General features: G+C 29.5%; 1 protein-coding gene and 1 pseudogene across 2 annotated transcripts; one reads left to right on the top strand and one right to left on the bottom strand.

The window, feature by feature from the left end:
• Nucleotides 1–9,700: 9,700 nt before the first annotated feature.
• On the bottom strand, nt 9,701–18,644 carry LOC120117030 (annotated as a pseudogene).
• Nucleotides 18,645–19,804: 1,160 nt separating this feature from the next.
• On the top strand, nt 19,805–24,529 carry LOC120117071 (factor of DNA methylation 1-like). 2 transcript variants are annotated; one of them, XM_039137407.1, is made up of 8 exons: nt 19,805–19,891; nt 20,635–21,544; nt 21,950–22,131; nt 22,588–22,677; nt 22,774–23,058; nt 23,168–23,380; nt 23,827–24,070; nt 24,288–24,529. In XM_039137407.1, the coding sequence occupies exons 2-7, from the start codon at nt 20,644–20,646 to the stop codon at nt 24,061–24,063; spliced, it is 1,908 nt and encodes a 635-aa protein (XP_038993338.1). In that variant the 5' UTR covers nt 19,805–19,891; nt 20,635–20,643; the 3' UTR covers nt 24,064–24,070; nt 24,288–24,529. The 2 variants fall into 2 exon arrangements, with proteins under 2 accessions (XP_038993338.1, XP_038993337.1); XM_039137406.1 differs by having other exon boundaries at nt 19,811–19,891; nt 20,632–21,544.
• The last annotated feature ends 1,009 nt before the right edge of the window (nt 24,530–25,538 follow it).

Genomic DNA, 25,538 nt, shown 5'->3' with positions numbered 1-25,538 from the left:
GTTCAGATCGGGTCACATCATTGGCAGATAAAATTCAGGTCGGATCTCTATCATATAAGGATTGAATTCAAATCAGGTTAATTTTTTTTTGGATTAATTATTTTCATCTTTCGCGAACGTTGAATTACAATTTGTAATTGTATATGATTTAGAGTAAATTACTAAGAATATAAATAATCATGGTTTAATTTTATGAAAAAATTTAAGAATTAAATTGAACAAATATGAAATTACAAATCAAAATTTAAATAAATTAAACAATACACATTGATGAGGGATCAAATTGAAATAATTTTAAATTGTGAGGTTGAAACTAATACAAAAAAGTACTAAATTATACCCATTTAAAAAGTTATGGGCCAATTAAAAAATATAAATAAGTAATAAGTATGGGTCAATTTCATATGCAAATATAATTTGGAGGACTAAATTGAACAAATATGAAATTAAAAATAAAATTTTAAATAAATTAAAAAACACAAAGGGATCAAATCGAAATAATTTTAAATTGTGAGGTTGAAATTAATACAAAAAAGTAATAAATTATACCCCATTTAAAAAGTTATGGGTCAATTAAAAAATAGAAATGAGTAATAAGTATGAGTCAATTGCAGATGCAAATAAAATTTGGAGGACTAAATTAAACAAATATAAAATTACAAATAAAAATTTAAATAAATTACACAACACAAAGGGATCAAATCGAAATAATTTTAAATTGTGAGGTTGAAATTAATACAAAAAAGTACTAAATTATACCCATTAAAAAGTTATGGGCCAATTAAAAAATAGAAATAAGTAATAAGTATGGGTCAATTTCAGATGCAAATAAAATTTGGAGGACTAAATTAAACAAATATAAAATTACAAATAAAAATTTAAATAAATTAAACAACACAAAGAGATCAAATATGAAAAATACTGTAAAATTGACTAAATTGCATTCATTTCAAAAGTTGAGAAAAAATATTAAAACAACTATAATATATATATATATATATATATATATATATATATATATATATTATGTATAAGCTATATATACAATGTATAAACTATAATACTATATAGTTTATATATGAACTATTGAACTATATAGAAACTACATAGTTTTTATATAAATTACATATGAATTATATATAAACTATACAATTTATATTTATATATTATGTATAATTATAAATAATATATATTGTATAAATTATATAGTTTATTAATATAAACTATATAGTATATATATATATAGTATATATAGTTTAAGATTAATTGGGAATTTAGAGGGAAATTGGGTATTTTAGTTGCATGTTAGGTTAATTCACATTAATAGTCCATTTATTTTGTTGTTATAAATAAGTGATAATAAAATCAAAAAATAAGTCTATTTGCATTAGTGTTAGTCCATTTACATCAGGGTTATGGTTTAATATTTAGTGTTTATGGTTTAAAGTTTAAGGTTTAGGGTTTTTATAAACTATATATTTTATTACTTTATATAGTTTATGCAGTGTTTCTATAACTATATAAGTAATTTACTTTATATAGTTTATATATATATATAGTTTATATATATTATACATAGTTTATACATACATATTATATAAAATTATTTAAATGTAAATTATATAAAACATGATTAATTATGTGTTAAATAATTAGTATGCCACATTGTATATTATATGGTTCATAAATAGTAGTACATGTCATATTAATTTCATTTGCATAATTAGTATTTTAGTTGTATGGTAGGTTAATTCACATTAATAACTCATTTATTTTGTTCTTATGAATAAGTAATAATAAAACCAAAAAAATAAGTCCATTTGCATTAGTGCTAATCCATTTACATTAGTTTACATAGGCCCAATACATAAGCTCACTCTTTTATTACAAATATATATGCATTAGTGCTAGTCCATTTATATCAGGGTTTATGGTTTATGATTTAATGTTTAGTGTTTATAGTTTATGATTTAGGGTTTAGATTTTAGGGTTTCTATAAACTATATATTTTATTACTTTATATAGTTTATGCATAGTGTTTCTATAAACTATATAAATAATTTACTTTATATAGTCTATATATATATATATATATATATATATATAGGTTATATATATCACTACAAGAAAATATACCTTTAATGACACACGAACGATGACACACGCTAATTTATGAATTGCAAAACATGTGTGTCTTAAAAAATGTCATGTTTTTTAAAATCTGAACGATTTATGACTTACAATAATGTGTGTCATATTTAATAGTCATAATCCAAAAAATTTACAAAAACACGGAGTACACTTTTAATTGTGTGTCATCTTTAGGAGTCGTATTCTAATTTCCCCCCATTATTTTCATCCTTTCCCGCTTCTTCCCCCTCGATAATTATCAGTTCACGCCGCTTCTTCCCCTTTTTCTCTTTTTCCATTTTCCCTTTCTCTAAAACTCCATCTTCTCCAACAAGATCGTTATGTTCTCTAAATCCTATTTCCCGTATACCATTTTTCTCCATTTCTTTTACATTTACAATTTCGTTTCAACCTTTTAATGTTCATGATTTAGAATCAGAATAGCGTAATCAATCTTGTTTCGACTGTTTGAGTTCATGGGTATTTCTTCAAAAGTATAATCGAAACTTCAATTCTTGGGGGTTTTGTGATTAGATAATATGATGGGTTGCTCCTAATTCTTTCGCTTTTGTCTTGTTCGTAGGTATTGCCTTCGTGCCAAGCGGATTTTCAGTGAGCTAAATGAGAAACCTTATGTTGTAGAGCTTGATCTTCGAGGTATCTGTGTGGATATTATTCATCTACTTCTGATTCGTTTATTGTATGTGTGTGTGAGAGAGTAAAAAAAGAGTAATTTTAGATGAAGTGTTGACTTGTTGAGTTTTTTGTTTTAGACGATGGAGATAAAATACAGTATGTCATTTTGGATTTGATAGGTCGAAGCACTGTTCCACAAGTGTTTGTGAATGGCAAGCATATTGGAGGCTCTGATGGTTAGCTACTTTGTCTCCATAGTATTTGTTTTTGTAAATATTAGACATATATATATATATATATATATATATATATATATATTGATTTCATTTTTCTTATTTCTTTCTGACTATTTAGATCTCAGAGCTGCGGTCGATGATGGTACACTGCAAAGGTTTCTAACTGCAAAGGTTTCTAACTACAAGTTGATGAACTGTTAGAAAGAAGGAAATACAACCATTTGATCTGATTCGTTAACTATAAAACTGCTCGAGGATTAGAGAATCATATCTGGGTTGTGAGTTTTACTAGTTCACATCAAGATTTCGATGAGTGCTCTGTGATAATGGCATGCCCTTTGTGAGGTTATCTTATATTTCTTCATCGTTATGGAGGACTCTAGTTTAGATCTTAATTATCATAAGAAAATGATGATTTGTAGTTTAGATTGCTTCATTTTGCTTTGCAGTGTAGTGAAGCTATTTTTTAATCGATTTTTATTGAAATGATAATAGTGTCGAATAAGCAAATTTGGATTTAATTGGATTGGGATCTTTTTTGTGTCTGCTTGTGATTAATGATGATTTGGAGAAAATTCATATCTACTTTTTCTTTTTCTTTTTTGTTGATTTCTGGTTTTACCTTTTGCTTATTTTCATATAGTAAGCGGCGATGGTGAGTCGAGTGAAGGAATATGAGAAGAATGAATGAATAATTCGGGGTCTTCTAAAACAACCGGAGAACCGTAGATGTATTAATTGCAACAGTTTGGTATGGTTTTCTTGTTTATGTTTTGATCTCATGATTGTGGACTTGATAAGTGTGCTGTTGTATCCTGGTATAGGTTGATGGAATATAACTATGAGAATTGTTCATCAAATAATGGTTGAATTTTAGTTATAGATGTGCTTGCTGATATACATAGACTTTGAATTGATTGCTCATTTGTGGCAGTGATGTTGGGGAAATCAATAATGCTTGTGGTCCATTTTTTATGGTATATTATTGATACTCCTATATTTATATCCATGTATTAATGGAAGAATAACCTTTAATTTTTTTTTTTAAATGGAAAATAAGCTGGGGTGCTAAGATTATGTCTAGTGAGATAGGATGTATGTGTTTGACTACTTAATTAGTTTTTCACAAACAGAAAACCTGATTAAAGTTTTCATATTTTTGGAATCTTTACTATTAAACCTTTTGAGAAGTTATATTTGTTCCATAAATATTTATTTGAATATCCTCCTGAATTTTACTTCTGGTGATTTTGCTGTTGAAATATGTTTTTGCAGCATTTTCCTTATGCTAAAATGAATGTGATTTTTATTTGTATGCATAGATTTTGAAGTGCTTATACTTTCTTTGTCATATTGTTGCTATTTGCTAATTGTCAACTGAACAGGGGCCTCAATATGTTTGCACAAGTTTCTAGACATTTGTTTGCACCACTTGCAGTGGAATACAATAAGTGTTCAATTTGGTTGGCAAGTTGAGTTTTCTTGACATATCGACTGCTGATTAGCTTATATCTATGACACTGCATTTGATGATAGTTAGACGTCAATAATTTTCTAAACTGGCTACCGGTTTTAATTGTTTCCAGTCGGGAGTTCACACACAAAGTTAAATCAGTATCTATGGCTAAATTCACTTCTCAAGAGGTTGCCGCTCTTCAAGAAGGGGGAAATCAGGTAAAGATTAACCTTCTCTCTCCCTCTCTTGATAAAGATTTCTTGATACAGTGCAAAATGAACAAATAGCTTCAGGACAACATTCCTGCAATAGATGATTCTCCCTTTACAATATCATGCAACAAAAGTCCATAACTGATCAAGCTTTATTAATTCACTTCTCAAGAGGTTGCAGTGGGTGTTGTCTCCCAAGTACTTCAATTCCCCGTTTCCTATGACGTTGACAATGATTCACATGGAATTCTCCGGAATCGTTGCTTTTTTCCTTGTCCATGTTTTCAAGGTATGACTGACATGCAACTAACTTACCTAGACACTGCAATTGGTGATGTTCTTTATGGTTGGAACCTGGGAAATGCAGGAAGTTTGGAAGGTCTCAACAATAGCTGGTGCAAGAAGGGCAAAGAAAAGCATGGATGTTACTGCAGCAGTCAGCCAAGCATTAAAGGAATCTGATGAAGGTAAGGGAGTCCTGAAGTCTGTAAGGGATCTTAATAATACTCCTGTAAACCGACCTTAAAATCTACATACTATGAATCTTCTCTTACTTAGAACGTAACAGTCTTGTCTCCCTTCTATTTGTTGGATTAGGACATGGAAATTTCTAATGCTTAATTTTACAATAAACTATGATAATAGTTGTTCGATTTCTTCATTTTCTTAAAGCATCCACTACCATCACATATTAGATGTGTGTGGGATTATATGAAGAAACTTATAAAAAAAATTGAATATACCCGTGCCGAACTTATATTCATTTTAATTATTTGACATTTTGGTAGGTTAAGAAATTTAAAGACAAGGGACACAATCAACAGCCAACTACAATTGCTGCTCCTGATGGTGAATTCCATCTCCTTGACAATAACCAAGCTTCTGATCAGAAAAGAGCCTTTCCTAAGCGTTCAGCTGATGGCACCGGTGATGGATTTGTTACTTCCGTTAGGGGCCTCTTCAACAATCAACGGCGCAAAGCCAAACAATTTGTGCAACGAATTATGAGGGGTGAAGATGAGGGCGACCAGTAGGGACAATTGAGTGATGGCGATGCATTTGCTGCAAGGTAAAGTCAGTGCTACTTACCTAGACATTAGATGCACTTGGTGGAGAGTCATAGGCTTTGGTTTCAATTCTTCTTTGTGCACCATAGATAGTACAGCTCATGGCTAATCCGAGCAGGGAGCAGTAACTAATTTTATGTGAACTAGGACTATTGTTGAATTCATTTAAGGAGATTTGTAACTTTTAGTGTTTGTTTATTAACTTATAATAATGGTTATATGTTCTTTCTCAATGTCATATTTTCTTTGTTTTCTTTGACTAATCGTTTATTGTAAACTGTTTGTAGTGTGAATATATTGTATATAAATGGATTGCTTATAATATATAATATGATATATATATATTTAGTATTATGAGGCATTAAATGTAATTTAGTTTGATTATTTGTCAATCTATAATATATATATATATAATTTACGAAATACAATCACGACACACGAATGTAAGTCATACAAATGTGTGTCATCTTCATTTATGACGGGGGCTTCAATGACACGCAATGAAAGTCATACATGTGTGTCATACGAATGTAAGTCATACATGCGTGTCATACGAATGTAAGGCATACATGCTGTCATACGAATGTAAGGCATAAATGTGTGTCATAAATGCGTGTCATAGATTTATGACACACAATTGCGCGTCATCAAAAATTCATGTCGGTGGCTTCAACGACAGTCATTTGTGTGTCATCCGCACCCATAGATGACGTGCAATGCGCGTCATTAAAGGGGTTTTTTCTAGTAGTATATATAGTTTATATAAACTATACATGGTTTATACATACATGTACTAGAAGTTATATATATAGTTCAGGGGTTATAGTTTAGGGTTCATGATTTAGGGTTTAGGGTTTCTATAAACTGTATACTTTTTTACTTTTTTAGTTTATGCATAGTGTTTCTATATATATATATATATATATATATATATATATATAATATGTAGATTACTTATATTATTTATACATATATATATATACTATATTAATATAAATTATAATTTATAAACTATATATTTTATATAGTTTATACATAGTATATATATATATATATAGAAAATTAAAAGTAATTAGAATGTATACAGGATTAAATTGCATCGAATTGAAAATTCAAGAAGATATTTACAATTAAACCATGACTAAAATGAAAGAAATCAAAAATCAAATACAAGTAGAAAAATGATGATTTTTGGAGGAGCATAAGCCTAATTAACACAAAATATCTTGTTGTACACTATCCTTGGCGCCAACTTCCCAAATTTGTCTAGTCCCTCTAAATTCCCAATTTATTTTGTTTAGTTGATTTTATTGTAATTTTAGTTTTTCAAGTGTAATAAAATTAACTTCATTTATAATTTTTTGTTTTAGTATTTGTATTGTTTTTCAAGTTTTAAATATTTAATAAGTCGATCATTTCAACTAATATATTTTGATTTTAAAATTTCAAGTTAAGTTTACTTAAATTATTAATCAATTTTTACATTAAAAGTAAATTAGATTTATGAAATTTTAACTCAATTAATATAATTTAATAAAATCAAGTTCAATAAGACAATATTTAAATTTAATTTAGTGATTATAAATAAAATTTATAATATAAAGAATATAAAGAATTAGAATTAACATAAAAACCAAATTTATAATATACAAATTATAATTAATATAAAAACTAAATTTCAAAAAGTAATCATATTAATTTAATTATCATAAGTTTATTATAAATTTAAAATAACATAATTATACTAATTGTAACATTATTTATAAGTTAAAATATCAGATTATATACATGTTGAGTCAATTACAGGTCAGGTCAGGTTCATAACATGTCAGGTTGAAAATAGGTCGGGTAATATCAGTTATTTACCAGGTTAATCTCGGGTTCGGGTTCATATTAGTCGGATGCAGTTTGGTTTCGGGTATCATATTTTCGGTTCAATTCGGGTTCAAGTCGTTCTCAGGTCGGATGCAGGTCGAGTTCAGATCCACAATTTTCAGGTCCAACTCAGGTTCAGGTCAACACAAGTTTCAACTCGAGTCGATTTCGGATCGCCACAGCGTATGTCAAAAATAATTTTAACTTAAGTCGATTTCAATCAATTTTATAAATCGGTCAACTTTTTACATCCCTATCAATCAATTAATTGAAAAAAGTAAATAAATAGAGAGCACACCTCTTTTCTCTTCTCAAGGGCTCATCTGCCTACACAAACTGCAAGTAAATTAATGATAGACCCTAACTAGCTAGGGCAAATTTGCTTACCGTAAAAATAAGGCTTAATATAAAATAATTATTTAAAATATACTATTTTTTATTTAAATATTTTAATTATTTTTCAGTTAATTCGAATGTTTAATATTATAAATATTATTATTTTAAGTGTTTTGATCGTAATGGTCGTTAAAAAACTCTATTAAATGACACATGTTATATTTGTGTAATTTTGAATTTTTTTTAATAAAAAACTTAAAACTATAAAAAAAATAAAAGGAAACTCAATTTTCTTAAATTTAAAAAATAACCTAAAAATTTTGAAAACTTTAACTCTAATCCTTATATCCATTTAGCCATCGACTTTTACCGTTGTCCGTACATACCTCTGGTCACGCCTCCACCCAACTAAAAACCACTAATGAATCCATCAGTGACCGACCATCGCTCTACCTTAAATTTCTAAACTTAAATCTCTAAAATCTCAAATATTCAAATCCTAAAAAAAAAATTAAATCCCTTTGACCGATCATTTGAGCAATGGATGTCGATCAGTCATTTGGTTTTCTTTAAGTAACTGATGTCATGCAGCCATGCGATGGGAAGGGGGAAAGAAGGGGAGACGCGTACGAGGATGGGCGTAGAAGTGGGACTCAAGATTTTTTTTAAATATTTCTATAAAATAAAATAAAAATTAAAATTATATAAATATGACACATGTTACTCATCGAAGTTTTTTAATAATTATTATAGTTAGTAAAATAATATCGTTTATAACATTAAACATTTATATTGACCGAAAAATTTAAATACCTAAATAAAAGTATATATATATATATATATATATATATATATATATATATATATATATATATAATTTAAATACTTATTTTTTATATCAAACCTAAAATCAAATAAACTTACTATAGAAGAAACAAAATAACAACCTAAATTTTAGAAACATGCACACATGAGATCCTTAAAAGAGTATAAACTTTGATTTAAATCCTTTCCATCCGGATATGGACACGTGGGAGGGGCGATGTCCAAAAAATAAACTAAAATATATTTAAGTATTTTTAAAATATTTCTAATTTTAAAACTAGATAAATTAAATATTGTCTCTTTAACTTTTTATATCTATTTTCAAGTATTTATTAATTTAATTATTATTTTTCAATTTTAAAATTAAATATGAATTCTTCCATTTTTAATTTTAAACTAATAAATTAATAATTAAATTCTGATCATTATTTTATTCATATTTATATTTATGTCCTAAATTTTATACCGGTATCTATATTTTCATTCCTTCAAGTCTTTTAATAGAATGGGTATAATGCCTATATTAGTACAATTTAATCATCATTTAAGGATCCTACAATAGTTGGTAAATAAATTGTCAATGAAGAATGTGTCAATGTTAAAAATAAGGAATGAGAGCATGTTTGGGCTTGGGTTTGCTTCGTCTATTGGACTCCAAATCTCTCGTACGATTTTCTTTTTTGGTTAACATTATATGCAAATTGAAACCGATATCCTTTCCTTGTAATACTTTGTGAAGCTAAACAATATACACCATGAGAGATACGACTTTTCATCTTCATTTTAGTTGTTCCCCATCTATTCCCCCAAATCACACTCTAATAAACCCTTGACTATGCTGTCGTGAATATATATGATTTGATACATACATAGAGTTCCAGTGGCAGTAGCCAATGTGTCGTATAATTATGAAATTGAGTGTTGACCCCTCCAGTCATCTGCCATATCTCTTGATAATAATGAAGGTCGTTAATGGATTCTAATTATCTCCTGAAGCTCCTCCCAGTCGCTTCCTTTTCACCATCTTCCTCGGGCAGCTTGACAGCAGTATAAGTTCCTGCACCGTAAAGGGCTCCCATGATGGGGGCAGTGAGGTACACCCATATAGCTTTGTAGTTATTTGCTGGTATGGCTGGTCCTAGTGTTCTTACTGGATTCATCGAAGCCCCTGTAAATGGTCTGTTCCCCCATCACAAAAAAAAAAAAAAACAAGGGGGTTCTTAAGAATCATCCTCATTCAATTTCATCAGTTGCTTGGCATTGGAATCTTTGAAAAATAAGGAAGATGTGTCATACTTATATCTGATTGAAATATTTCCTAGCTATTTTCGAAATTTCAAGAGAAAAAAGGGGTCCATTTTTTTTTCTAATTCTAAATTGCGACTTTGTTGATGATTTTGCTTGTTGTAAAGTTCTCTCCATGTTGAGTAATTGTTTTTTTTCTGTTTATAAAGTGATCTTGTCGACTAATAATAAAATAAAATCATTATTAACATACCCGGCTATGAGTATATTGAGCATGACAGTGGATCCAACCGCGATTCCCGCCAACTCACCCACCTGCACATTTTTCATTATCTTAATAGTAGGGTGTAAAAAGATGACGCGACCTGTAAAACCGACTGAAATCGATTTAAATTAAAATTGTTTTTGACATGCGCTGTGGCGATCCGAAACCTACTCAAGTCGGAACTGGTGTTGACTTGAACCCGAGTTAGACCTGGAAATTATGGATCTGCACCCGACCTGAGAACGACTTGAACCCGAATTGAACCAAAAATATGATACCCGAACCCGACCTGCATCTGACTGATATGAACCCGAACCCGAGATTGACCCGAAAAATAACTGGTATTACCCGACCTGTTTTCAACCTGACCTGTTATGAACCTGACCTGTGAATGATCCGACTTGTTATTGACCTGATCTGATATTTATCTGACTTGACATTTACCTGACTTATATATTACCATCAATAAAATCTAAGATTTTAATAAAATTGTGAGATTTTGAGTTTATAATAAATTATACTAATTAATATGATTAATTTTTAAATGTTACAATAAAATATTAATTATGATAATTAAATTTATAAACATACTTAATATATTAATTATGATAATTAATATACTTTATATTTAATACTGATATTTATATACTTTAATACTTATATCCAAACACTTTATTACTTTATATTATATACTTTAATACTTTATATTATATACTTTATATATACACACACATATATACTTATACTTTATAGTTTATATATGTATATAAAGTATCAAATTGAACAAACATGAAATTGGAAATCAAAAATTGAATAAATTAAACAACACGCATTTATGAGGGATGAAATTGAATAAATTTTGTGAACATAATTTGAAAAGAAATTTATTACGTGGTTTACATTTTATAAGGTTTTAAGTAAATTACAAAAATATAAATAAGTATGAGTCAATTTCAGATACAAATATAATTTGAAGTACTAAATTGAACAAAAATGAAATTACAAATTAAAATTTAAATACAATAAACAACATAAAAGGATCAAATAAAAAAAATTGTAAAATGTAAAGAAAAATTGTAAAATAGACAGAATTGCATTAATTTCAAAATTGGGGGAAAATTAAAACAATTATAATATATATATAATATGTATAATGAATGTTATGATAATATGATGCATGTATATATAATGTACATTATATTTTATATATATACATATATATATATACATATACATATACACATACACATACACATACACATACACATACACATACACATACACATACACATACACATACACACACATACACATACACATACACATACACATACACATACACATACACATACATACACATACACATACACACATACACATACACATACACATACACATACACATACACATACACATACACATACACATACACATACACATACACATACACATACACATACACATACACATACACATACACATACACATACACATACACATACACATACACATACACATACACATACACATACACATACACATACACATACACATACACATACACATACACACACATACACATACATACACTACACATACACATACACATACACACGTACACGTACACGTACACGTACATACACGTACACATACACATACACATACACATACACATACACATACACACACATACACATACACATACACATACACATACACATACACATACACATACACATACACATACACATACACATACACATACACATACACATACACATACACATACACATACACATACACATACACATACACATACACATACACATACACATACACATACACATACACATACACATACACATACACATACACATACACATACACATACACATACATATACATATACACATACATATACATATACATATACATATACATATACATATACATATACATATACATATACATATACATATACATATACATATACATATACATATACATATACATATACATATACATATACATATACATATACATATACATATACATATACATATACATACATATACATATACATATACATATACATACATATACATATACATATACATATACATATACATATACATATACATATACATATACATATACATATACATATACATATACATATACATATACATATACATATACATATATACTTATACTTTATAGTTTATATATGTATATAAAGTACCAAATTGAATAAACATGAAATTGGAAATAAAAAATTGAATAAATTAAACAACACATATTGATGAGGGATGAAATTGAATTAATTATAAAATGTGAAGCTGATATTAATATAAAAAATGGACTAAATTGCATATATTTAAAAAGTTGGTGAACATAATTTGAAAATAAATTTATTATGTGTTTTACATTTTATAAGGTTTTAAGTAAATTATAAAAATATAAATAAGTATGGGTCAATTTCATATACAAATATAATTTGGACTAAATTGGAAAAATATAAAATTACAAATTTAAATTTAAACACAATAAACAACATAAAAGGATTAAATCAAAAAAAATTGTAAAATGTGAGGAAAATTGTAAAATGGATTGAATTGCATTAATTTCAAAAGTTGGGGGGAAATTAAAAAAATTATAATATATATATATATATATATATATATATATAGTTATATATAAATATAAGTATATATATATATTTATACATACACTTATTTAAATATACATATATAAAAAAAGTATAAGTATAAATATATATATATAAAGTGTAAACTATAAAGTATATTTAATATATATATAAACTATAAGGTATATATATATATATAAAGTATAATTATAAAGACTAAAGTATATAAGTATATAATATAAAGTATATAAGTATATAAAATATATATACATATAAAGTATATATATATATATATAAGTATATAAACTAAAAAGTGTGTGTGTATATATATAAAGTTTTAGTATAAAGTGTATATATGTATATAATAATATAAAGTATATAAGTATATAATATAAAGTATAAGTATATATATACATGTATATAATAATATAAAGTATATAAGTATATATATAAACTATAAAACATATATATGTGTATATATATATAAAGTTTTAGTATAAAGTATATATATATAATATAAAGTATAAGTATATTATATATAGAGAGAGAGAGTATAATTATAAAGACTAAAATATATATAATATAAAGTATATATATATATATATATATATATATATATATATATACTTTATAGTTTATAGTTTATATATACTTATATACTTTATATTTAATACTTATATACTTATATTTAATACTTAGATTCTTTATATTATATAATTATATACTTTATATTATTATATACATATATATTATATATATATATATTTAATACTTATATATTTATATTATATGCTTATATACTTTAGTCTTTATAATTATACTTTATATATATATATATAATATAATTATATTTTATATTATTATATATGTATATATACTTTATACTTAAACTTTATATATATACTTACACTTTTACTTTATAGTTTATATATATATATACATACTTATACTTTATATATATATATATATTTATATACTTTATATTATATACTTATATACTTTAGTCTTTATAATTATACTTTATATTTAATACTTATATACTTTATATTTAATACTTATATATTTTATATTATATACTTATATATGCGTATATACTTTAGTCTTTATAATTATATATTATATATATATAATATACTTATACTTTATATTATTATATATGTATATATACTTTATACTAAAACTTTATCTATATATATACTTTTACTTTATAGTTTATATATATATACATACTTACACTTTATATGTATATATACTTTATATTATATACTTATATACTTTAGTCTTTATAATTATACTTTTTATATATATATAATATACTTATATATTTTATATTTAAACTATATAAACTATATAATTTATACATAGTATATATAATTTATAGTTTATATTAATAAACTATATAATTTATATATAGTATATAATAAAATAAATATAAACTATAGTGATTATTTTCGAAACTTGACCGGCGGTGGTAGCTTATCGGGGAAGAACACTGAACCGGTGCGTGAGCCACATTCGTCGACGAACTCTCTTTGACTGATGGGCATTAGTGAAGTTTGGAATCTTCTTGGAGAAGACAACATCTTGGCCATTAGATCTACTTTTGATCCAAGTGTTGGGATTTGTTGGTAACTTTAGTCATGGATCAGTGACATCACATCACCTAAAAAGTTAAACTAATATTTAGTGCTTTGTTTTCTTTCAAAATCTAAAGTCAATTTTTCCCTCCTACACCTAAAAAATCGACGGCTATGAGTAGTTTCAGGGTTTTTATTTTATTTTTTATTTATTAAATGCATATATTTATAATACATGTAGGCTAATTGTATGGGCCTAAATAACTATGTAATGGATTATTAAATGTAAATAGACTCTTTATTTGGGTTTTAAAAAAACTATATAGTTTATATATAAAGTATATATATTATATATATATAAACTATACAATTTATACATAATATATATAATTAATATAAATATACATATTTGTCGCAACCGTCTTTCGGTTGGGCCCTGAAATTGGGCTTCGACTTGAAAAATGTGAATTAGAGTCGCCACCGATCATTTATTTAAAACAAATGGGTTGATCGGATACCCTATTTCTTACCTGATCTGCGTCTTTCCAAAGATGTGTCGGGTTCGGGAGTCGGTTACGATAAAGGAAGGATTAGCACCCTTGAACCGTCCTTTCGGTACTACGTAATTTTCAGTTGTCTTTGATTAAGAAAATTGCAAGTTAAATTAAAAGGTAAAATTTGATCCGAATTACTTACCCTTAATGAGTTTACGGAAATACCCTTAAAAAATAAGATTTTAAAAGAAAATAATAATAATAAAAGAAAGTAACAAAACTAAAGAGTAAACCAAGGAAATAAATGAAACCAATAATAATAAACATAAAATAATTGGATGAAAAAAAATAAAATTGAATAAAATAAAATAAATGAAGATAATATATATATACAAAAAGAATAAAAAAGGTAAAGTGTTTTTAAAAAAAAATAAAAATAATAATAAGAGCAAAGAAACTAAAAATATAATGAAAATAAATAAATAATATAAATAAATTAATAAAAAATATATATATAAAAATATAAAAATGTATGTATAATATAATAAAATACTAAATAGTATTAATAATAATAAATAAATGAAAAATAAATATACATATAATATTAACTAAAAAAATAATAATCATAGAAATATAAAATAAAATAAAGTAAGAATATATATATATATAACTTTAAGAAAATATAGTAAAAAAACATAGTAAATAAGTAAACATAGATAAAAAAAATAGTAATATAATATATATATATAATAATAGGAAAATAATATAATATAATGTAAAGAAAAATGAAAAAATTATAATAAATAAATAAATAAAATATAATTAAATATATACATATATACATATAAATAATAAGGGTTAAATTAAAATAAAAAATGAATTAGGGGTCAAAATTAAAAGCCAATCGAAGAAAAAACGACAAAACACGTGGATCCACACGACCCATTTATAAAAATCCGAATAGTTTTTCAAAAACACAAGCCTCGGGGACTAGATCTATAAAAATAGATCTCGAAAACGCCCTCGTTCATCGGCCAAAAACACTTCTCTCAGTTTTCTTTCGAAATCAAAACACAGCAAGGGTAAGGAAAAATAACATGCAAAGGTATAAACTTTACATTTCAAAATATAAATGCTTCGAAAAATGGCTACGAGTTGCTTGTAATTTTTTGCTTGGTATTTCGTATATCCTCCTCCGAATGTGTTACAATAGTGAGTTACAATGACTATTTATAATGCTTATGGATCCTATCTTTAGGAGTTTAAATAATAGTAGAACTCTATCCTATTTTTAGGAATTTGAATCCTAGCAAAATTCTATCATATTTTTAGGAGTTTGAATCCTAGTAGGACGAAAAGATGTGTTGACAATATTATAATTGTTTCAATTTTTTTTCTCAACTTTTGAAATGAATATAATTTAGCCCATTTTATAGATTTTCTTCACATTTTACAATTATTTCGATTTGATCTCTTTGTGTTGTTTAATTTATTTAAATTTTTATTTGTAATTTCATATTTGTTCAATTTAGTCTTTAAAATTATATTTGAATCTGAAATTGACCCATACTTATTACTTATTTATATTTTTTAATTGGCCCATAACTTTTTAAATGAGTATAATTTATTACTTTTTATATTAATTTCAACCTCACATTTTAAAATTATTTTGATTTGGTCCCTCATAAATGCATGTATTTTAATTTATTTGAACTTTTACTTGTAATTTCATATTTGTTTAATTTAGTCCTTAATTTTATATTTTTCATAAAATGGATCCATGATTATTTATATTCTTAGTAATTTACTCTAAATTATATACAATTTAAAATTGCAATTCAACGTTCGTGAAAGAAGAAAATAATTAATCAAAAAATAAAATTTGACCCGATTTGAACTCAATCCGTGTCTGATAAAGATCCAACCTCAATTTTATCTGCCAATGATGTCACCTGATCTGAATGAGATCCGCCTGAAGTCCATCCGAACCTAAATTAACCTGGTCTTTATCTGCTCCGGACCTGAACTGTTTTGACCTGAACTGACATCGATCCGAACTGAAAGTAACCCGACCTGAACCCGAACTGTGTGTCAAATCAACCTGAAAATGACCCGACCTGATTTGACCTGGACCCGACCTGATCCGAATCGAAGCATCAAATTTACCTGACTTGACATGTATATGATTTTACCCAACCTGACAGGATCCGACTGAAACCTGAACGATTACCCGATTTTACATCCCTAATTAATAGCGTTCCTCTATATTCACCTATATGAAAAACCTTTATATTTTATAATTATCTTTTAGTTTTATTTTCATGCATTGGAGATTGAGCTTGTCATTGCCAACCACCTTCATTGACTCTTGTTTCTTGAAAATTTATGAAACAAAATATAAAAACAAAATAACTGAATCTTCGAGGGACTCGTCTCTTGGAGGATTCCTGAGAAAGTTTGTCTTACGCATTTGTAAAAGTTGGATATATGCATGAAGATGGAGAAGGGGACGTACAGCTCTGGTGTCGGTGGCAACAAACATGATATTGAAGCTAATAATAAATTCCATAGCAAAAGCTTGACCAAATCCCCCTGAAGGAACAGTCACTCCTCCCATCATAGGATGAAATGAAACACACCTTTCAGTGCAAATGCAGCACATAATAACGCCATTACTTGTACTCCAATGTACACTGGTACCTGCCCAGAAATATGTTGTTTAAAAGATATTAAAAAAAGAAAAGAAAAAAGGAGAGTTGTAGGTTTAACTGTGTACATGTTTCCAAGGGAAGTGCTTGAGAGCAGCAAAGGCAATGGTGATGGCTGGGTTGAGATGTGCTCCCGAGATGTGAACGGTGGAGAGTATAACGATCATGACCGCAAGGCCGGTGGATGCAGCGACGCCAATCAGAGTTTCAGAGCCTTGGGTCTTTTTGTTCACAATAGCAGTGGCAGTACCGGAAAAGATTAGTATGAAAGTTACAATGAACACAGCACCCACCTGCAGGGTTTTTTTTCCAAACAAAAATGGCAAACGGTATTAGTTGAATTCTCAAATAATCTGTTTGATACTAAACCATATAAACATCTCTCGTAAATTATTGGTGTCTACCTTTCTTGTGAGTGAGACTGAAGGAGGTGGCAATGAGCAAGATACGGGTGGTAATCTCCCTTCTTCCATGGACCATTCTTCAACATTGAAGCATTTGCAGCTTTTGAGAAGGGATTTTCTATTAATCCCAACTCTTTGATTTTCTCTAACCCCACCAAAGAGTGGAGCACCAGGAGTCCCTGGTGTTGCAGGGGTTGAAGGAGCCAATGGAACATCCTTATTCTCCATTTCTATCACTTATATTCAAGACAAACTACTAAAGAAAACAAATCTAAACTAATAATAAATGCACTAATAGAAGAGGAGAGAAGGCTTAAGTTTCTGCACTCGTTTGTCTCAGTTGTTTTGGATGTTACTGATGAGCTTAATGAGTGGTATTTATAGTATAGACAAAGAGTTGACTTGGAGAATCCCAAGAGATAAGAGGGGAAAAAGAAAAGCTAGTGGTTGAAACAAATGAAATAATGGAGGGATGGGGCATTGAAGAAGTCTTGTAGTAGCTGAAATAGTTGAAAAAGAGGCTTTTAACATGAGACGTGAATTATGAATTCTCTGTCTACTTTTAACATTGAAGAACAAACGAGGGGTTGATTCATTAAAAACGATAATAGCGAAATGTATTATGATGTTATTAAGTTAATGACAGAAACTTGATAAGTGGAATCTTTGAAAATGGACTACTAAAATATTCAACACCGTTTGAACCATTGGTGGAGTACTTTCTTCTTTTATTTACATCCCCATCAAAACTAGATCAAATTATAAAAGAAAAGGAACAATCCACTATTGTTCTTTATCACCGATTGATACCGTAACAGCTTTGAGAAAGTGAAACATCAAATCATAGGTGGAACCATAAGAAAGATTTTAAGGGAGAATAATAATAGGTGGCATAAATTCCTCCTCCTTGTGGATGTTAATGGCTTTCTTAGCTCGGCCTCTAATTTCAGCTCGGTTCTTTGTTCCCTCTGCTGGCCTAAGAGATTTTGCATCTTTTTTTATTGTATTGGCTGTCCTTTTAAATGACACCACCCTCAATCCTTAATGTTTGCATCCATGATTGTAGTATTGACGAGATTAAATAATGACGAAGAGGAAATGTAATCAAATTGAGGTTAATGGCGATGAAGTAAGTTTGGCCCATTAGCCGAATTGTTTAATTAGGGGTCAATATTTAGGCTCATTTTTGTTGGGTTAGGGTCTTTTTGGATTTGGGTTTTTTAGAGTTAGGGCTTTTGATCAATTAAATTTATATTTTTTTTTTTTGGGATTCATCTAGTTAATATTTAATTAATTTATAATACAATTTCAATTAAAACTTTGTATATAATATACCATTGTAGATGTACTACGTAGAAAATTTTCGTTTCTCAAGTCAAAAACACCAACTCAATTAAAGGGATTACAAAAAACGAAATCGAAATCACAACAATAAAAGGTAATTTAGATGTTTTAAGACTTTTAAATAGAGAAAATAACAATCACTAACACTAATCATCCACTAAAAAAATCATTAGTGAAAGTGGATTCTTCTTTTTCATATATAAAATGAACATTGTAAAATTTAATAATATTTGTTGACTTTAAAGAATATTATTATCTATTTTTTTTATTAAATTGATGTAAATTAACTCTACTAGTTTAACGTATATTTTGTTTTAGAAGTATAGACACGACATCAAAAATAGATTTATTCTAAACTTTCTACCTACTCTCAGAGTATCTCTCAGCACACTCCCCGCTGCCAAGCAAGCCTCTCGGCTCTCACCACCACTCTGGTAATTTTTGAAACCCTAAACTTGAACACTGATTTCTACTTGCATCACTGCTATATTTGAATTTTTGTTTTCGATCCTACTGCTTGTTACTCTGTTTCATCTCTCTCTCTCTACATTGTCTAGAAGGATAATATTTTTAAGCTTTTGGTTAGGCGGAGATAGCGGACCCCGATCTCCGCTATTTTCCGTTACACTTCTGTTAATAGACCGCGATCCGCTGCTATTGATGTGAAATTTGTTCACAGCGCTATTTAGGTCTTTAGCGGTGGCGTACGGCTTGGAACCCTGGTTCCGATTAATATTATGTAATGCATTTCCTTTATTACGACAGATTAGCTGAGAAGATTGCATGAAAATGTATTTTTCAAAAAAAATTTATGTCAAGGAAAAGTATGTATTCCGATTACTCATTGCATGGAGCTATTAACTTTATGTAATCGAAGTGTATTAATCGACTGAAGCATTGCATGTTTTAAAATTTAGTCAATATTGGATGTATAGCTTAGGAATACGTTGTAAGTTCCTTTAATCTTTCAATGTTCTCCAACTAATGGTTGATTTATCCCCTGCTTCTTTAAAAAATTTCAATTTTTTACGAGTTTTTTTGGCTTTTAATTGTATGTTGCTCTCCTTGATTGAAAACTAGCTAGCAAATTGGAGAGAGATCCATTCATCTATGGTTTAAATTAGCAATGATTTCAGCTGTGTTTTATTGTTATTAGTAACACTTGTTTAATATGTAGACTGATCAGATGGACAGCAGCTCTGGAGAAGAATCAGATTTTAGTGATTCTGAGATCAATGAGTACATGGAAAAGCCATACGAGGAGCTAAGGTCTGGGAAGTACAAAGTAAAGGCCTTAAATGGTAGCTTAAGATGCCCTTTTTGTGCTGGGAAGAAGAAACAAGACTACAAGTTCAAGGACCTGCTTCAACATGCTTCTGGTGTGAGCAAAGGATCTGCCAACAGAAGTGCAAAACAGAAGGCAAACCACCTGGCCTTGGCAAAGTATTTGGAAGTTGACCTAGCTGGTGAAGCTGATGAGACTTCACTTCCAACTGTACAACAAGTTTTGAACCAGACTCCAGAGCAAACTGAAGTTTATGTCTGCCCTTGGATGGGAATCATCATGAACATAGTTGCAGACTTGAAGACTATAGATGCCTATCATGATAAAGGCTACTGGCTGAGGAGGTTTGTTAAATACAAACCTTTAGATGTTCAATGTTTCTGGAATGAGGTTGACCTGACTGGACAAGCCATACTAATGTTCAATAGTGATTGGACTGGCTATGTGAATGCAACTGAATTTGAGAAGGCTTTTGAATCTGAGCGGCACAGTAAGAAGCATTGGAATGGCCAACAAGGACAGCTTGGTTCTAATATCTATGGTTGGTGTGCACGTGCTGATGACTACAATTCTGATGGGCCAATAGGTGATTATCTTCGTAAGGTAGGGAAATTACGAACCATTTCTGACATTGTCCAAGAAACCGCTCAAGATAGGAATAGTGTTGTGGTCAAGTTGACAACAAGAATTGATTTGACAAATGAAAATCTAGACGAATTACAGTACAAATACAACGAGACAACTATGTCCTTAAGCAGAATGCTTGAAGAGAAAGACAGGCTGCACCTTGCCTTTATTGAAGGTCTGTTCTAGTTTCTTTCAGTTGTCCTGTTTTTCTTTTTCAATATACATGCTTGTATGTCATATATTTAGTTGGTTGTATATGCCTTCTTTTTTTAATACTTTAGAATGTTAGAACGTTGCCATGTTTTTCTAAACAACGTGCCATGCATCACTTTCAAATGCCTTGTCTCCATGATGTAATAAACTGGACCATGTCTTTTATGTTTTATTCTTACATGCTGGATTTAAGATTGTATTCGAATCTCCAATGTTTTGTCAAGCTAATGGCCAATGTACTGATAAAAAATACATCTGAGTTCTTTTCCCCTTCTGAAAGATATTCATGAACTCTAGTAATCCATCATGATTATAAAACCAGAATTTTGTATGGTTTAAGCCATTTTCGTGTTATATTGTTCATTAGAGACAAGGAAGATGCAGCGGCTTGCTCGCGACAATGTTCGAAGGATCTTGGAAGAACAGGAAAAGCTGAATTCTGAACTGGAAACAAAGAAAAGGAAAATTGACAATTGGACCAGAGAACTGAACAAGCGTGAGACACTAACCGAGCGTGAAAAGCAAAAGCTCGATGAAGAGAAGAAAAAGGTTATCTGTCTTTCCTTGCTATAAGCAGCTAGTCTTCACATTTAGTTTATAATATTTTGCTAGTCTTCACATTTGGTAACAACTATTTGGTCATTTAAGTGTCCTATTATCCAAATTAATTTTTCTTCTGTTTATCTCCTGCTATTAAATGTTAGCTCTAGGTATGGGACTATCTTTCGTATTTCACAAGCATCATCAATTAAAATTTTCTTTTACGGCTAAAGACCCATTGATTATCATGGCCAAGAATTCTGTTGCTTCGACCTAATAAAATTAAGATCCAACATTTTTTATTGAAAGTAATATGAATAGCTTTTAATTTTAGTGTCAAAAGTTGCTGCTGACTTAATAATACTAAGGTTAAATTGGTGACAAATGTCTAAACTGCTGTGGGCATAATTAGTTTCATTATATATGATATGCACCTGTCACTGACATTTGCTTTCATCTTTTCAGAATAATGAAAGAAACGATTCACTTCAGCTTGCTTCCATGGAGCAGAAAAAGGCTGATGAAAATGTATTAAGGCTGGTTGAAGAGCAGAAGGTGGTGCACTTAGTAATTTATTAGTATATATGGTTTTTTTACTTTATAGTTGTTTCATGTCTTCTATTTCTGATGATGGGATTTTTAAATTTCCAGAGGGAGAAAGAAGAGGCCCTGAAAAAGATACTTCAGTTGGAAAAACAGCTAGATGTGAAGCAGAAGTTGGAAATGGAAATTGAAGACTTGAGAGGCAAGCTGCAAGTGATGAAGCATCTTGGACAAGATGATGCAGCTGTACAAGAGAAGATGAAAGAGATGGAGAATGAGTTGCGAGATAAGGAAGATGATATGAAAGATTTGGAATCGACGAACCAAGTTCTTATAACGAAAGAGCGTCAAAGTAATGATGAGCTACAGGATGCAAGGAAAGTGCTAATTCAGGTACTGCTTATGTTTTCTCGGCTTAATACTGAATTATAGTTGCCCAAACCTTGGAGTACTGCGTAGACTCATGCAACTGCTTGTTAAACAATTTTTTTCTTGTCTGTAGAGTATGCACGAGCTGTTGAGTGCTCGTACAAACATAGGATTGAAGAGAATGGGCGAGCTTGACCTGAAGCCGTTCCATGATGCCTGCAAGTCTCGATTCCCTCCGGATGAAGCAGAAATTCAGGCCACTACTCTATGCTCGTCGTGGCAAGAGAATCTAAAGAATTCAGAGTGGCATCCATTCAAAATTATAACAGAGGGAGGGAATCATAAGGTATATATAACAACCTATAAGTCAAATGGTCTTCGGTTGTATTTCAATTGGTCTTGGTCCCTGTATCAAATTGTTCATGGAATTGTATTCTTCGTGTATGTTTAATTTCTGGTGTCAGATGGAGAATGAAGTGGAAAATAATAGATAATATTCCTATGGATCTACTTAATGTTATCAGAAATTATAAATGCCCTAGAGCCTTTGCTATATTTCATCCTAACTGCAGGGAATTGGTGATTACTTATAGATGGCCTCTTTCATTGATTGTACTACCTGATTTTCAGCAAAAGTTTTTAATGGGATCTTTTGGGAAATAGCTATTTTAAGCTTGTCTTTGATATTCAAAGTTTCCTTTTTTGTTGGAGCTCCCTTGTGAGAGAGGGATGTTGCTGTTAAGAAAGAAAATAGAGGAATGACTGAACTCATTAATCTTGTGCATTGTGCAGGAAATCCTAAACGAAGAAGACGAGAAACTAAAAGATCTAAAGCAGGATTGGAGTGAAGAGGTTTACATGGCAGTGGTGACAGCTTTGAAAGAACTAAATGAGTATAATCCTAGTGGGAGATATATAGTCTCCGAGCTCTGGAACTTCAAGGAAAACAGGAAAGCCACCCTTAAGGAAGTCATTGCCTATATTGTTAAGAATATCAAAACAGCAGCTGCTAAGCGCAAGCGAACTTGAGGCAAAGGTTTGTATCATTAATGTTTTCCTTATTCATCTGTCATGGTTTCTGGGGATTGTTTTTTTATATGACCTTTGTTGTCACCTTGTGATTGTGGGGATTTGTTATTTCATAAATTATATATATATATATATATATATAAACATAGCATTTATTAGCTGTTGAATTAGTGTATTATGTTTGAAACCCTTTAGTGATGATACATAATTGCTTGATGATGCAGGACAGAAAGAAAGGTGATGAGTTTGGGAATCTAACCAAATCTACTGGGACAATATGCATATGGAGCTGCTCGGTAGCACTTGGTTTGTAAATAGTTTCAGCTGCTTGATTAATCCTTTAATTTCAGAGGTTGTCGTTTTTTAGTTGGACGTATAAACAGTCTAGATCTGTGGCACTGGTTTACTACCTTAAACGTGTTTGGATTGCTATAAAAGAGCCAGCTAATTCTGGTCTTATTTCATTGTTCGTTTCACCAAATAGTTACTTATTAGGAGAAACCGGCATATTACTTAAATAGTCATTCAGGGCCCCCTTTTTGGAATTGGGAAGAAATAGGAAATAAATTATTTCCTAAAACACATTTTAGGGAGAAGGGAGATAGTATTCAAACTTTTCTGTGTTTAAAGCTCAACCTTGAACATTATTATAGCACATCAAAACACTCGAGCGTGACACGAATTGTCACATCTATTGGGTGAAATATAATATCTTTTTTGTTCTCAAAATCTAGTCATGTATAAAGCTCAACGTATGAATCTTCACTTCTAAATTGTAGTTGGTGGCTGGACATTTGGTCTTTGTAGGGTTGCTTTGCAATTGTATTGCGTACAAATTTACCAATTAGCTATTTAAACACTATCTACCAATTACCGAAGCCACCAACCACCACTGTTATTATCTCCTAATGCGTCCATAAAACATTAGCCTCCGGTGGCTTCCTGTTTTTTTAACTTATATACCCTTCCGAACAATTTAATGGGATCACTGGAATATTGCATTGTCCGCATAAGGAAAAATGGTATTTTCAACAATCGAAAATGACAATAGAAATGATTTAATGTTGCTTTCAAGCAGAGTTGGCTGTTAAAAGAAGACTTGAGAGATACTACCCAACTTTAAGTTGATTTTGTTCTCATGGCAAATACCGAGCACCCAGCAAGTCCAAGATGATTTTCAATCAATTTCGTCATTGAGCTAAAGTCTGTTTGGCAATGAAGAGTAATTTTAGATCATTTTATAGTGCGAGATCCGAATGGTGAGTTCGTGGGTGCTGGAGTCGCACATAATCCAGGCTTTTTCTCTCTGAGAGGCGCCAGACGCACAGGAAATCATAGCCTAGCCTGGTGTTTCTTCAACGGAGGATGAGTGGGCGGAATTTAGATGCATTGTTATTGAGTTCAAGAACCTGGTCCCTGATCATTAGGATGTTAAGGTTCGTTGGATTAGACGAACCCACAATATGGACGCTCAT

This window comes from Hibiscus syriacus, unplaced genomic scaffold (genome assembly GCF_006381635.1).
Source record: "Hibiscus syriacus cultivar Baekdansim isolate YM2019G1 unplaced genomic scaffold, ASM638163v2 tig00110318_pilon, whole genome shotgun sequence".
Lineage (NCBI taxonomy): Eukaryota > Viridiplantae > Streptophyta > Magnoliopsida > Malvales > Malvaceae > Hibiscus > Hibiscus syriacus.
The sequence above is the reverse complement of the archived record's forward strand: the minus strand, read 5'-3'. Positions and strand labels throughout refer to the sequence as shown.

What these genes read in the sequence shown, in the direction of transcription:
- LOC120117071 (XM_039137407.1), top strand. Translation starts at nt 20,644, where the DNA reads ATGGACAGCAGCTCTGGAGAAGAATCAGATTTTAGTGATTCTGAGATC. An exon ending in CAAGGAAAGTGCTAATTCAG is followed by an intron (nt 23,059 to 23,167) that starts GTACTGCTTATG and finishes TCTTGTCTGTAG; the next exon opens with AGTATGCACGAGCTGTTGAG. An exon ending in CAGAGGGAGGGAATCATAAG is followed by an intron (nt 23,381 to 23,826) that starts GTATATATAACA and finishes TGCATTGTGCAG; the next exon opens with GAAATCCTAAACGAAGAAGA.